This window comes from Arvicola amphibius, chromosome 6, assembly GCF_903992535.2.
Source record: "Arvicola amphibius chromosome 6, mArvAmp1.2, whole genome shotgun sequence".
Lineage (NCBI taxonomy): Eukaryota > Metazoa > Chordata > Mammalia > Rodentia > Cricetidae > Arvicola > Arvicola amphibius.
Window position 1 is genome coordinate 94158274 of NC_052052.2, and position 15534 is coordinate 94173807.

Consider the following 15534-nt stretch of genomic DNA (forward strand, 5'->3'; position numbering starts at 1 on the left):
CATCACACCTTCAGCCTACCCCACCCTGTTTTGATTTTAAGAGCTTGGCTTACAAAATTCCTCTTGGAAATTTGATTTTTGCCTACAGTCTCATTGTGTTAAAAGTGGGACTTGGGCTGGGAATGTGCCTCAGTGACATAACACTTGAGCATTTGTTTAGCATTCAGGAGGCCTGGGACTTCACAATAGACACGTGTCAGACAGACAGGGAACATCTGCCAGTGAGTTACTGCTCTGTCACTATCCTGGTCTCAGGATGAGTGCAGCAGTGGGGTGCAGGATCATACTGAATCCTGCCCACTTCTAACCAGAACCTGGTCATTCCCACAACCCCACCTGCTCCGCCACCCACCTCATTCAGCCAGGGCACCCACTGGTGGTGCTGAAGAGCTGAAGCCTGGGCTGCCTTCTCTAGAAACAAAGTTCTGTTGGGGACTGGGCTGTACCCCACACCTGTGGCCCCTGGTGCTGTGGACCATCACTCTGGCTTTTGGGAGTGTGGGGACAGAGCTGAGGGCCTAGAGAGTTCAGCTTGACTCCAGACTGGCCATGGGAGCACAGCTGTGCTAGGGCCAGGCCAGCCCTCTCCTGCTCCTGCTCCAGCCTGGCTACCTCTGGCCTTCTGCACACACCCTGCTCCTTCTTCCTGCAAGGCTGCCATTCTGCAAGGCCACTGCAGGCTCTACTAGGACAGCATGGCACTCAGGGGAGCACCTGTTTTCTTCAGGTGGCCTGAGCCTGTCCTGCTTTTTTCCTGGTTCTGGGTTTTGATTACATTTTACACAACCTACTGAAGAATGAAATAAGCTACTGCACCCATGAGCTGGAGACTCATGTCTGGTCAGGACATGACTGTGTCTCTTCACAAGACAAGCTGAGCAGCTTTGACAGGACAAAGCTTCCCCCAAAGTTCCACAGTAAAACCCAAGGCCAAGGGAGTGTGTGCCACTGCAATGTCAGAGCTGCCCACTGCAGACTGGGGACGCTCTCATGGCACACCGTGAGGCCAGAGTGGTCCATCCTCCAAGGCCCAGCTCATTAGTCCCAAGGAGAATCCCCACAGTGCACTCACATACACAGAGGATTCAGTTGGCTGCCAAGTGGGAGACTGCAAACAGGCATTGACGACATCCAAAGCCTCCTGTGTCTGCAAGGGCTAAGCACTGACCTACTTACAACAGGGGACTGAGTGTCCCACAGGAGCAGGCTGTGTGGCCAAAAACTTGAGGGATCCTGTTAGCCAGTCAAGGAGAAAAAAAAAAAAAAAAAAAAAAACAGGTGCATCAGGCAGAATTTGAAAAAAAAAAAAAAAAAAAAAAAAGACAGAGACTTCAGGACCCGGGAGTGGATAAAGCCACTGGCTGACAAGTTTGACAGCCAAGTTCCCTCTCCAGGAACCACATGATTCCTGGAGAAGTGTGAGCCAATCTCTAAGGTTGTCCACCTTTTTACTGTGACCAACAACACAACCAGCCCACATACACACATGCACACAAACAAATGTAACTTAAAACCTTTAAGATAATTTGTTTAAAGATTTTTGTGTATTCTTGCCTTCATGTATATCTGTGCACCCCATGTATGCATGTTGCCCTTGGAGGTCAGAAAAGGAAACCCAACTCTAACTGAGCTCAGGGCTCTCTGTTTATTCCAATACGCTGGACATGTGGAGAGACCAAGTTTGTGAACTTGCATAAAATAAAGGCTCTTTGCTTTTACATACGGGACTCGGTCTCCTTGTTGGCTTTTGCAAGGACTTTGCAGATTTGGGCATAACACTGTAAACCCTGAGAAAAGAGTAAATGTAGCCTGGAACATGACATCGACCTCAGGCGTAACGGAGCTTCCTGGCTGGGGGCACAGGTCAGGGGTGAAGCAACTGTCCCCCATCTCCAAGGCCCAGGGCACCAGTGCTGCAGAAACGCTGCCATCTCACTTTAAAGGGTTGGTTTAATTTAGCAGAAAGATGGTTCCAGAGTGGCCGGTTCATTTTCTTTCTGTTGATTCTTGAGACTGGATCTCTAGTAGCCCAGGTTAGAGTTGAATTCTGCTGACCTTGAACTCCTGAAGTTCCTGCCTCTACCTCCCTGTGCTGGGGTTACAGGTACACGGCACCAGCCGGCTGTACCTGCCTCTGTGGACTTGAAGCACAGGGCTCACCTCATCCTAAGATGAAGTGCTACTGCGATGTCAGAGCTGCCCGCTCCTTCAAGAGCCCCTTCAAGCCAGTCTTGAAGGAGTCTCCCCTTCCTTCCTTCCTTCCTCCCTCCCCCCCTCCCTCCCTCCCTTCCTTTCCCCCTACCCCCCCTCCCTCCCTCCTTCCTTCCTTCCTTTGGTTGGGTGAGTTTAGCAACTGGGTGAACAAGTCTATAGATCCTAGAGTTACAACTGTCAAATGGAGCCTGTTTAAAAAATATGAATGTCTGCCTCCATGTGCATATATGTACCATTTGTGTGCATTGTGGCCAGAGGCCAGAGGCACCCTAAAAGTAGAGTTACAAAGAGTTGAATCACCACGTGGATGCTGGGAACCAAACCTGAGCCCTCTGCAAAGGCGGATGACGTTGGGTTTGCAGGTGTGAACCACCACATCTGCCCAACAGAAAAGACTTTCTAAAGTCAAGTTTTTATTTGTCTCTTTCCACAAACCTAACAGTCAGTCTATGATAAAGTTGGGAGCTCAAGGATGGAGATGTAGCTCCCCCACAAGTACTTGCATGAACCCTTGGTTCTATCCTAGCACCAGATAAACCAGGAGAAACAGCACATACCTGTAACCCCACCACCCGGGAAGGCAAAAGGATCACAAGTTCAAGGCCATCCTTAGCTACACACTGAGTTGAGCTGACCAGGACACATGAGCCCCTTGTCTCAAAATAAAATAGGTATCTAGGATTGGATTTTTCTGATCACTCAAGTCTTGATTACCAAGAAGAAATGACAACACCCCTCTACATCCTGGTGCATCCTCCACCCCAGGGTCATTAAACACATCTGTATTCTCTTTCAGAGAATACCCTACTTCACTCTGTGAACAAGTGGACTTAGTCTTCAACCAAGTGTGTGTTATTTTTTTAATGTAGTATAATTTTTTTTTTTTTTTGGTTTTTTGAAACAGAGTTTCTCTGTACCTTTGGAGTCTATCCTGGAACTAACTCTTATAGACCAGGCTGGCCTCGAACTCAGAGATCTGCCTGCCTCTGCCTCCCAAGTGCTGGGATTAAAGGCGTGTGCCACCGCCGCCCAGCTAATGTAGTACAGTTAACCGTCTCCTTTGGAGCAAAGTCTCTGTCCTCTTTCTATGGACACACCCCACTCTCTCCTCAACATTCACCTGCCATCTCTGGCCACTGCTAATTTGCTCCATGCTGTTCTGCACAGCCCACCCCTGAGAAGTCAGACAACTCTAAGATGGTACCGAACAAACACCTCAGCGCACTGAACACATGAGGGTCCATGGGCTCAGGACAGTCATCTGTCCAAAATAGAAGGGCACAGGGCTATAAACATCATTAAATTTTATTAACAAAACTTTGTACATTTTAATACATGTGGAATTTTACATCTAAGGAAAATAACAGCACATTCAAAATTTACCATTTATACAAATTGTTACAGAATAACAATCAGTGGGTTAAATAAGTAAAATAAACCACACTGATTCTTTGAAATTATCTACAAAAGGTTTGACTTTAAAATTCCCCTGAACATATAAAAATAAATTAATTTTACTTTTCAATTAAATCTACCAATTAGAAATATTACAAATCAAAATATCAATGTTATCTTATGAATTTTTCACATTACAAAACAGATTCACAAACCGTATTTACAGAAGTGAGGTAAGAACTGTGCAGCGTCCCCAGGAGACAGACTGCAGAGCTAGCTTGTTCTTCCAGCTAAGCACACAGTGGAGGTCGAACTGCAGTTGGGCCTTTTCCACTAGTAAGTCCTGCGTTTCAGGAACAGATCAATGATTATATCCCCAACTGTTTAACCTACCCGTCTGCCATATTGTCACAATCAAGAGTGTGACCACCCAAAGTCAAAATGCTGAGAGACAGATCTTAGGAACTGTGGTGGCCCGTTCATTCCTACGGGCACTCCTGAGAGGTTGATTATATATACTCTCCCCAATCCACTTGCTTCCTTTTGAGTCATTAGTGGACAAATACCCGGTAAAAGTTTGCATGAGTTCAACAGTGACGTAGAGAAGTCTCAACAAAGGCAGCGGCTCGGGGACGGCTGCTGGCACAGCGGCCGACTCTGCTGTCTGGAGCCCTTCCGTGTGGAGCCCCAGCAGGCACTTGCTCTCTAGGGCAGACCCACCAGCAGTTTCCACATTGGTGTGTCTGTTTCTGAAAAGATTACTCATTTCCAATTGATCTGGTTTTCCCAGCAGCCTTAGAACTCACTTAACTCAAGATCTCTTTAAATTGAATAGATTTTTAACAATAAAAAAATATTTTTTTGCAAGACTGTCAGCAGAAGCAGGTGTTTCCATCCTAATCTGATCAGCAAACAGACAATAATCTCATTACAATAAAAATTTTAAAACATTTGCAAAGCCCCAGGTGAGGATCTGTATGATCACAGTACTCAGTGACTACAACTGCAGGAAAAGAAGCTGGACAGTTCTCAAGACTTACACGCTGTCCTAAAGAGCAGCCACACTCCCTCCCAAATGAGATCATATTTCATATTCCAACTTTTACAATAAAACCAAGTGGCTTGCAAATGAGCTAAGTCTTTAGTTGTCCTCTCTGTGTCTCTAATGTGGAACAAAACCAGCTGGGTATCAAGCACATTACATTTTCTTGGGTTGATAAACTCTGCATGTGAATTATCTCATTGACAAAAAAAGTTATTCATTTTTCTTCCAAAGTTCAAACACTCTGGCAGGGGATGGGGAAATAGGAATTTCATTTCAGTGCAACAAAGTGACAGGAAAACTCCTAAGAGCGCACGTGACGTCCTTTCCTGTGTCCCCTGCCGCCTCTTCCGACCGGGGGAGCAGGAGCAGCAGAGGCTTTCGGTGTCAACTTTTCTCCTGAGCTACAGGTCCAGCTTTATCACTAAGTCTCTGTGGTTCAAAACAAAACAAATTAGAAGCATTAGTTCAATCAATTCTGGCCAAGACAATACCCTCTGAGACTGTAACTGATACAAGGAACACATGTGCTTAATCCTGAAGCTGGCTATTTTGTAGCACACTGTACATGAATTTTCTAAGAAAGTCTTTAGAAACCAAACTGGGCATATGTGAAGGCATAAAGGTAGTGTGCCGTCTTTGAACAGTCCCCAAGGAAGAGGTGCAGAATTGCCCCTCCACACTTTTCCAAAGGTGAAGCAAAGTATGGCCAACAGTGCAGCTGTGTGACTAAGACAGTCACTGTTCTGACCCCAACACTGTATGTTTTCTGATGGGACCGCACCTATCATCAAATGACTGAAACCAACTGACAGTGTAGCCCATGGACCTGGGACCTGCAGGGACCCCATGACTTCCCTCGTAGTCCACTTTCTCTTAGTGCTCTGTCCTTTGTTTGAGATGAGGTCTCAGTCAGGTGTAGTGGTGCACACCTTAAGTCCCAGTACTCAGAAGCCAAGGCAGGTGGATCTCCATGAGTTTGAGGCCAGCCTGATCTACAAAGTGAATTCTAGAACATCTAGGACTATGTAGAGACCCTGTCTCTGAGAGGGTGTTGGGGGAAGGGTAAAGAGATCCAGACAGATGGACAGACGGATGAGGTCTCTCTACATGACTCAGGACTCAGCTCTACCTCATCATCCCCCTGCTGCAGCATTTACAGGCATGTGCCTTAAACATTTCAAGAGAATGGTTATTTTCCAATTATTTATTGTGATTCTTTCATTTAAAGTATCTCATATTGCATAACTTGGGAAAAACTGGCTTATAATTAATGTATTTTAAATATGGAACATATCCATTAGCAACAGCAATGGGAGATGGCATCAAATGTCCACATATATAAACACAGAATCACTGATGGAGAAAGGGGACAAGATCCATGGTGACAGTACTCACACTCAGGAAGAAGGCACAGCAAGAGGATAGATACAAAGGACTCCCATCAACAACTAGCCCAGATTTTGAAGCAGTATTCATTACTAAATGAACACCAATGTTTGAAGGTTAACATTAAAACAATGTTTGAAGGTTAACATTAAAACAAGAGAGAAATCTCAAAGCAATGGAGCAGGGCAATATCAGTGCTAATATTCCTAAGTCCTTGCCCACCCAACTTCCAGGACTCTTCCTCCTTCTGGCTCCTGACCTGGCTTCCCTGCTCTACTGCAGTGCCTTCCTCTTCCATGCATCTGTCCTCACCTGGGGTCAGAGGAACTAACACAGGGAAGCAGCCCTAACCCAAGCTGCTGTGTGCAGGCTATTCGTGCAGTCTCACCTGTCTTCAGCCACCAAAGGGCCAGATGCTATGACTTACAAATCATAAAATCAATACACTGAAGTTTTATATTCTATTAAAATTGTGATTACAGTTAATTTTTTGAAGATTTAAATTTGTGCATGTGTGCAACTGTCTGTAAGTTTCTGCATGTGTGTGCAGGTGCCTACAGAAGCAGGAAAGGGCCTGGCCCTCCTGCAGCTGCAGCTACAAGCAGCTGTGGCTATGGGGCTGAAGCTGCACTTGGGTGCTCTGGATCCCTCAAGTACTGCAGCCGTCTCTACCAGATTCCCTAAAAACACGCCAACGTTCAGAATACTGCCCTAATTGTGTATATTTACCATATCAAATATGTAACATCATTTTAAAAAGCATGTTGGAACAAAATAATTAAACACATAAAATTGAAGGAAAAAATATTCTATAAACAAATTAAAATCTTGTTTTAAATAATCTGTTTTGAATGGGCTGTCTCATATCTCGCTAACTAAAACATTTAGGAAAATGCCTTCAAACCTTATATGGAAATTCAATTGGCTTAGACCTATTTACAATAGCCAGTTGCTGAAACAACTGGATTTATGAAGGAAACATTGGCTAAAGAGCACCCACCCATCTCTGCTCACTATGATCCTTGCCTCCCAAAGTATATCACGAAACATACTTACCGTGACTTTCTGACTTGTGTTGTCCCCGTGGATGGTGAGAAAGGGGTTGGTAGTGGCTGTGTGGAGTGGGGGCGCCTGAGTGCCTGCAAGGAGGTTGTTGATGGGGATCTGTGTGGGCCCAGGGAGCTGTAGCTGCTGGAGCTCAGGAGGATGGTGCTGTTGCTGCATTAGCTGGTACAGAAAGGCCTGGTGCTGTTCCTTCAACAAAAATGGAGAGAAGATGAGCTTCAGTCAGAGAATATAATTGTCAGCAAAACATTCCTTTTCTGTTTCTTTCTTTTACAGCATTATTTAAAATTAAGTCACACTATGAAGAGAGAGCTGTGAGGGCTGGGCGTGATGGCGCAGGCTTTAATTCCAGCAGTCGACAAGCAGAAGCAGGTGATTTCTATGAATTTTCAGGCTAGCTTGGTCTACGTAGTGCCCTGCCAGCCAGGGTTATATGATGGAGCCTATTCAGAATAAATGGGTGAATGGATGGATAAATGAACGAATAAATAAATAGCTGCTTCTAGAAAAAACAATTGCACTAGGTGATAACTATTTACTGAAATCCAGGACCACCTGAGAATTGATCATTTTTAAAACACAGCAAAGTAAAGATAAGAGAAGTGTACTCAAATGAGGCTGTCCATTGTGAGCACAGAGAGTGGGAAGAGCAGCAGTTCGGGCACTGGGCTGCTTTGGTTCTGGTTCACACACAAGCATGTTATCTCAGAAGATACCTCCGTCAGACTGGCCTACAGGCAAGTCTGTTGGGCATTTTCTTGACTAGTGAGTAATGTAGGAGGGTCCAGGCAACTAAAGAGAGTGCCACCCCAAGACAGAGTGGAGAAGAAACCAGGCTGGACAAGCCAAGAGTTCCTGCTGTGTTTCCTTTTCTTCTGTACATTGCTTGGGTCAGTGTTTTGTCACACCACCAGAGGGACAAACTGCAGCAGGCAATCAACTGTGATTAGCTACTTTACACCTGCATCCCATGGGCCAAACCCTGCCATTATAACTCTTTTCTAACATATCTAAAAGTTGTTATTCACTCTTAACGAGTATTTTCTTGCTATAGTTTTGGATTCTTCTTTTCAGCAAGCATAAATTCCTTTCAACATAGATTTCCTGGATGCTGATGATGAGACGCTGTAACTAGCTGTTTGGGAAATATGAAGCCAGTGTCCCTGCCCGCCTAGGGAATGAGAAACACCACTAGACAAAGTCCATGAGAATGCTTAAGTAGTCAGGGCAGCTCTGTCAAGTTAACATAGGACAGCGATTGGAGGACACTGGCAAGTGGATAAGGAACATTTCTAGATGCTCAGTGAGACCTTGTAAAGAAACAGTCTGGACCTACAAGAGCCCAATGAGGCTGGCAGGCAGTGCTGGCCAGCAGTTAAGGAGGGAAAAGAATGCAGGGCTCCCACTTAGACCAGGAGAGGGCAGCTGAGATGTCAGGAGAAAGTTGAGTAGAGGAGGGAGCTTTCTTTTTCCCTTCCTTTTTGGGGGTGGGGACAGACATGGTCTCATTATGCCTACCTGTAACTCATTATCTAGAGTGCCTACATCTGTTCCTGAATGCTGGGATTAAAGGTGTGTGCCATCACACCCAGTGAAATGAGAAGGGATTACTTGATGAAGTCACTGGAGTATGTAAAAAATGACTATAGTTTTTGACTTAAAAGCAACCGCAAGAATGGAGTTGGGGCGCGTGGGGCAGCCAAGCAAGGTAGCTCACTCTAGGACCTGTGAGTGCAAGGGCAGCTATGTAGTAAGCAGGTGGATCCAGAGTGGAATCTCTGGACAGAGCTCTAATCTAAAGACACCTACACCTGCACATGGACCACTCTGAAACACCTCAGAGTGAAGGGCACTGCTGATCTCCTTTTAGCTAAGAAGGTTGAAGAGAAGAAGAAGATCCAAAAGGGGAACAAAATGGACTAGCTAGGTAGGACTGTGATGTCACAGCACTGGAGGGAACGACGACTATCGGATGTGACTGCCAGGTCAGGAAGACACAGGGAAATGGCCACTGGACTTAGAAGTCTGTCACCATCTGTGCGCAGACAAACGGTGGTGGTGACGGGGGCCAACACGAGGGTGGGATTTTGGTTTTCTAAAACTGTCTTATATGGTTAGTCTGGCTTCCACTTCCAAGTGCTAGGATTACAGGCATGTGCTATCCTATCCCATACACTAAAATATTAGAAGTATACTTTATCTTACATTTTTAGGACATGATTAAAAAGCTAAGTTTTTCACATGCCTGAAATCGCAGCACTTGAGGGGCTGACGGAGGACAAAGCCAGCTAGGGATATGTATCAATACTCTGTCTCCAAAAAAAAGGCATGGTGTCTGTATTTAATTTGTGTAACTCTCCCATACACTTCAAAACCATTGCTAGAATACAAAGAAAATAATGAATAATAATGTATAGTTACACAGTGTTGTCCAGGGAATTGTAGCAAAAACAATTCAGAACAAATGCACATTTTTAAAATCTTTTTGATTTGAAAACAAAAGAACCAACAGCTGGGGAACCCATGGGTCTGAAGGATGAACTGTATGTGATAATGGAATTAATATTTCTCAGGAAAATGACTTCCTTTCTGTTCCTCTACATGTCCGTAAAAGTCAACACCCAATTGTTCAAGATTCCTCTTTTTCTTGTTATCAGCAAAATATACAATTCTACAGATATCTTACCAGAGATGGCACTGTGTCAGGATACAAACTGCTTGTGATTCCTATATCTGTTGAGCCCATATTTCTTCCCTCCAAAAACAGTTTCCTTACAGCAACTAATCTTTCTAAACCCTGATCACTATCATATATCATTGCTCAAGTTCAATATTCTCAGGGAATGAATGAACCAGGATAGGCACCACTGGTCTAACTATTAGAGAGAGGCGGCAGGGTGATGGTTCAAACGCCATCTCCCAAGAAGCTTGGACCAGTCCATCTGAAACTCGAACTCGGGACGGAGAGCCATAATAGAATGCTAGTCCAGCAAGCCTTTATCACTGAGGCCCTAGGTTCTACTCCCAACACCATAAAAAGTAAAATGGCCCTCACCTTACTTCATCCCTTGGACCATTTAAAGCCCTAAACCTATTTCATTTGCCTTTTTAGAATTTATCACCAACAAAACAGTGTGTACTCATTACCTGCCCTCTCAGAGTGAACCACCAGGAAGATACAGCTTGCTTCCAATCCCCAGAGCCTAGTGAGCCCTACAATACATGTTCTAACATTTGTAAAACAATCAACAAATGTGATGGTATAGGTTATATCAAAGGGTAAGGCAACTTTATGGATAGACATTCACAACAGAGGGGTCTTTACCACAATCAACATCTATTATAGTCTATAGTACCAGACTTTAACAAAAAAAAAAAAAAGAAAAAATCTCAAAGAACTTACGGGTGTGAGCTGCTGGGAGTTTAGCAGCTGCTGGAACTGCTGCTGCTGGATGAACATCTGTCTCTGTTGGTCGGACAGGAGTCCTAGCCCCGAGGCACTGAAAAACCATTGCAACCCTTACTTCTACAGCAGCCTTCTCAGGGATGACGTCAAAGGCAGCCTTTCCAGTAGGCATTTAACAAACTCAGCTTTACCTATAACACTTCATCATGCACAAATCATTCTTTTTTCTATACACATGTATACAACGAAGCAGGAGCGCACTGTCAAGAAGTCGTTTTAAATACGCACAAACACAATTTATGGGTTTGTAATAAAGTAAATGTAATAATCATCTATTCCTTGCTTCATCAAAATCTTTGATTAGAGAATATCAAAATTTTGATTAGAGAATATCAAAATCGTGCTGCTAAATCTTGCAGAACCAGTATCACGTGTCTGCCATAATAATACCTTTGCAGAGTAAGACACACATATGCAGAAAGAAGAGATAAGAAAGAGTAACATTTAGGGGGCTGGAAAGATGGCTGAGAGGTTAAGAGCACCGCCTGCTCATCTAAAGGTCCTGAGTTCAATTCCCAGCAGCCACATGGTGGCTCACAACCATCTGTAATGAGATCTGGTGCCTTCTTCTGGCCTGCAGACATGCATGTAGGCAGAATACTGCATACACAATAAATCAATCTTTTTTTAAAAAGAGTAACATTTAAAGCCACATATCACAAAACAGGAATAACATTTTCAACATGGAATGTATATATTATGTTACTGAAACAGATTTTTAATTGAATTTTATCAATCTAAAAAATACAATGAGTAACAAGCACTTATTTACTCAATGAGATTGGGTAGCCATTTTTCCTAGAGAACATCTACAAAATACATTAAAACTCCTGATCCAGAACAAAGGCAACACTGATAACATGTTGCATGGAAAATAAAACAAAAGGAAAAATAATAAAAACTCTTTTGAAGTCAGTTTCTTACCTGTTAGTCAGTGCAGCTGCCGGCATGGGATGAGCCGCATTAGGCGGTACACTGGAGTGGGTGAGGGGGGCAGGGTTCTGGGACATTGTGACAGGGGTCTGGATCACGCCATTCAAAGCTCCTACGATGCCATTAATTGCCAGTTGGTTACCTGGCAAAGCTCCAATGATTCCACCAACTGCAGACACGGCAGGAATGGTGGATGTTACAGTCTGCATTCCACCAGCTAGCGCCCCTACTGTCACACCATTGACCTGCTGAACCCCACTAACTCCGGAGCCTTGCTGAGCTGGACTCTGCCCAGCAGGAGGGGGGGTAGAAAGGGCAGAAGAACCACTGGTGCTCTGTCCGCTGGACGCTAAGTCCTAATGTAAGGAAAAAGAAAAACACACATTGAAAAGAACACATCAAAACTGTTTAAAATAATTTTAAATCAAGTGTAATATGCTACTATTCACAAGTAAAACACACAAATGAATATAACCACATACAAAAAAATTACCTGATTTAACACAGGAAGAGAATTGTCAGGTAAAAAGCTGTTTCCTATATGTGGGCTCTTACTGCTGTTCAATGAATCCGTAGTAGGAGCTAAAGAGAGTAAAAGATTAAAAAAAAATGTACCCTGTTAAATTGTATTTTGTATAAAATTAAAGGCTACTTTAAAAACATATGCTGAAGCCTACAGTCCTGTTATTCCTGAAACTAATTACAATGGGGCAGGGGTAGTGCTGAATACTGTTGCTTTAAGTCAATTATGAGATCATTTAAATAAATTTTACCATTAAACTATGCACTGAAGTGAAAACAAACTCAAGATAATTAAAAGGGATTGTCTATGTCCCTCAGAAATAACCCACCATTTGTTTCCTACACCTTCACGTAACTGGTAACCAGTTACTGCTGACTATGTAGGTGACATTTCCTTCAACACTCACCAGTCTGTGCAGGAAAGCTGTGTATCGCATGAGGTGGACTAGGATTGGCTGCTATTGTTGGAAAAGGCACGGAGAGCTGTGCGTTCAGTAACTGAAGACGTTCCTTTTTGGCAGTCAAGTTTTTAATTTGTTCTTCTAATCTTCGATTTTCAACTTGAAGTTGGTGTAATGACTTCAGCATTCCTAAAACTAGCAAATCATTTGTGTCACTTTCAGTAATGGCAATTCCACTCCCATGACTAAGACTTTTATGGTCACAACATCAACTGCTTTAGAAATGAAATGAAAATGTACAAGTTCTGTACACCAAGCGACTGAGCTTTATTCCTAGATTTGAATATAAATAGATAGAGGAGTGTATACACAAAAGAAACTGTTCTTAGACATGCCACATTGAAGATATGCCGCCAATATTGATCAAATAAACAGAATCCCAACACAATCAAGTTCAAGTAGGTTTATATCCTCAGAGAAAAAAAGATGGCATTTTATTTTCCTCAAGAACCCAAAACAGTAACAGCAGTAGCAGCAGCATCAACAAAATCCAAGCATGCCACCAGACACCCGGCAGAAAGCCTGCCATCCCAGCTGCTCAACCTGTCTCTCTGCAGGCTCCCCAGCAGGGAGCGCTGTATCTGCACCCTGCTACTTCTCTCTTCCAGGAGAAAGGCCTCTTCTGTTAACAAGCTTCCTGCCCTGCCAGACCCCCTCAGATACTGTGTTAACTCCTCCAAGGGTGGGGCTTCCAGCTGACAATCAACAGCACTGCTGTCAGGCCACAGTGATAGACACTTTAAAAACTCAAGGTATTAAAAAGTTGTATTTGCTTAACATGACCTCAGGGCCTTCAGACAACCACAGCTCTAGCAGAACAAGACAAAACTTTCTCCCTTAAGGGGAGCCAAGATGAGACCTACCCTCCAGCTAACCTGTAAAAGGTTATCTGCACATCAAGTTCCTCACAATCGACAGTTTTAGGCAGGGGCACCATTCATAAAAATATCAATTTAAAGCATGTGGCTCACTAGCAACTTTTAAAAAAAATCTTGTTTTCATAAAACAAAGCAGTGAAAGCTTCCATGCCAAAGTGACAGAAATCACCTGCTCTTCTCCCTCATCTGTTCCAACTTTGCTTTTTCTGGGTTTTGTTTTGATTGATACACACACACACACACACACACACACATATATATACATATATATAGTTTTGTTTGTTTTGGTATTTCCCTTGTAGTTTTAATACTTAAAAGTACTAAATATGTATATGCAATACACGTTATATAATTTCATAAATATGGTGAACATTTCAATATAAAATTTACTAATTACTATTCCTTTTCAGGGGACAGGGTCTCACCAATGAGCCCTTGATGGGGCCTGAACTCTCTATAAAGACCAGGTTGGCCTCAAACTCACAGAGAATCGACTGCCTCTACCTCACAAGTGCTGGGATCAAAGGCGTGCACCACCTGCTTCTATCTCCTCAGTGACAGAATTAGAAACAGGTATCACAATGCCTGCCTATTTATCATTCATTTAAATTGTAAAACAGATACCTAGCTATCCCTGACTAGATATATTTTTAATTTAATTATTTGTATTTATGTGCATTAGTGTTTTGCCTGCATACATGTCTGTGTGAGGGTGTTGGATCCCCTGTAAAGAAGTTACAGACAGTTGTGAGCCATCATGTGGGTGCTGGGAATTGAACCCCGGTCCTCTGGAAGAACAGCCAGCACTCTTAACTGCTGAGCCATCTCTCCAGCCCCTAGATAAATTGTTTTAAAAGATCTCTGGGAGTAGGCATATATTTTTCAAATGCTAGGCTGAGAGGAGACACTGTGTGTTTCCACAAGTTGACAAGAACGAAGTATAGTATGACAGAGAAAGAGCAGCATGCTATGTTGCGTTTCAACAATAACCAGCTAACAAAAAGCACTTAAGGCAATTTTCCCAACTTTTCATGTAATTTACCTTCATAACAACCCTAGGTTACAGGTACAGTATTACTCCCAATTCCAAAAGTAAGAGAATAAAGAACTTAAAAATCACACCACACCAAACCAAACCCTTGCCTGTGATCATATAATAACAAAGACAAGTTTGGAGTTAACACTGTAGAGTCAGCTCTGCCAAAGCCTAGCACCACACCCCACTCCTTAGACGAGTGGATGCCCTCATGTCATTATCTTGGTCTTCTGCATCCATTAATCTATGTGTCATTCCACCCAATGCTGTTCCATTTTTAGACACAAGAAAAAAGAATACTTACTGTCACTAGGAGTACCCTGTTCTAATAAAAATTGCTGTCCTTCACTCCACTGCCTCTCCAAAAGTTGTTCAATACTTGCTGCTACCGGAGGCAGATTTTCCAAACTGTTATTGCTTGGTTGATCATAGCGAATCTGTAAATTGCTTACAGGGGATCTGTCAAAAATATTAATTCTCAAGTTAAAAAAGAAGGGAATGCTTCTAAGTAGCTGTGCATTGGTTTTTTGCATTATGCTAAGAGCCCCTTTTCCTGTACAAATTTTTCTGGTACCAAGTGGCCTATGGCAGAGGTATCAGGACTCATAAAACCATAATTGAGTCATTATTATTCTTCCTCCCTAAATGAGAAATTAAAATAGCTGAACACAGTAGGAAATTTAAAAAAAAATCATTAGAAAACACACTACTAATAATCTCTGAAACAGATTGCAAACAAACAGTATGGCTTTCTTTATAAGCTACGGGAGACAGACAGTAGGAGAACTTTACTCAAAATACTCAGAAAGAGGAAGGGGCTGCAGAGACAGCTCAGGGGTTAAGAGAACTTGCTGCTTTTGCAGAAGCCCCAGGTTTAGTGCTCAGAACATACATGGAGGCCACAATCATCTGTAACTCTAATTCCCGAGGACCTGATGCACACTTCTGACCACCCTGGGCACGAGGTCTTCATGTGGTGCACATACATACATACATACACACAGGCAACACATACATACACATTAAATTAAAACAGCCAGAAAGTTCTGCCACTGTCTTCTTAATATAAACACTATCACAAGTGGAACACTGTGGGAGACATTTGAATTCACAACCAAGGAAATTCTCAAGTT

At 43.1% G+C, this 15534-nt stretch overlaps 1 protein-coding gene across 12 annotated transcripts in view; it reads right to left on the reverse strand.

The window, feature by feature from the left end:
• Window positions 1-3501: 3501 nt before the first annotated feature.
• Window positions 3502-15534, reverse strand: part of Mllt10 (MLLT10 histone lysine methyltransferase DOT1L cofactor) — a 145511-nt gene continuing 133478 nt past the window's right edge. For all 12 annotated transcript variants that reach the window (XM_038334605.1, XM_038334604.1, XM_038334602.1 and 9 more), the window contains 7 exons: window positions 14706-14860; window positions 12434-12622; window positions 11998-12086; window positions 11496-11860; window positions 10509-10605; window positions 7097-7294; window positions 3502-5083 (listed from right to left, as the gene is read on the reverse strand). In XM_038334605.1, coding sequence (XP_038190533.1) covers window positions 5039-5083; window positions 7097-7294; window positions 10509-10605; window positions 11496-11860; window positions 11998-12086; window positions 12434-12622; window positions 14706-14860 — 1138 coding nt within the window. In that variant the 3' untranslated portion in view covers window positions 3502-5038. The remainder of the gene's footprint in view (window positions 5084-7096; window positions 7295-10508; window positions 10606-11495; window positions 11861-11997; window positions 12087-12433; window positions 12623-14705; window positions 14861-15534) is intronic.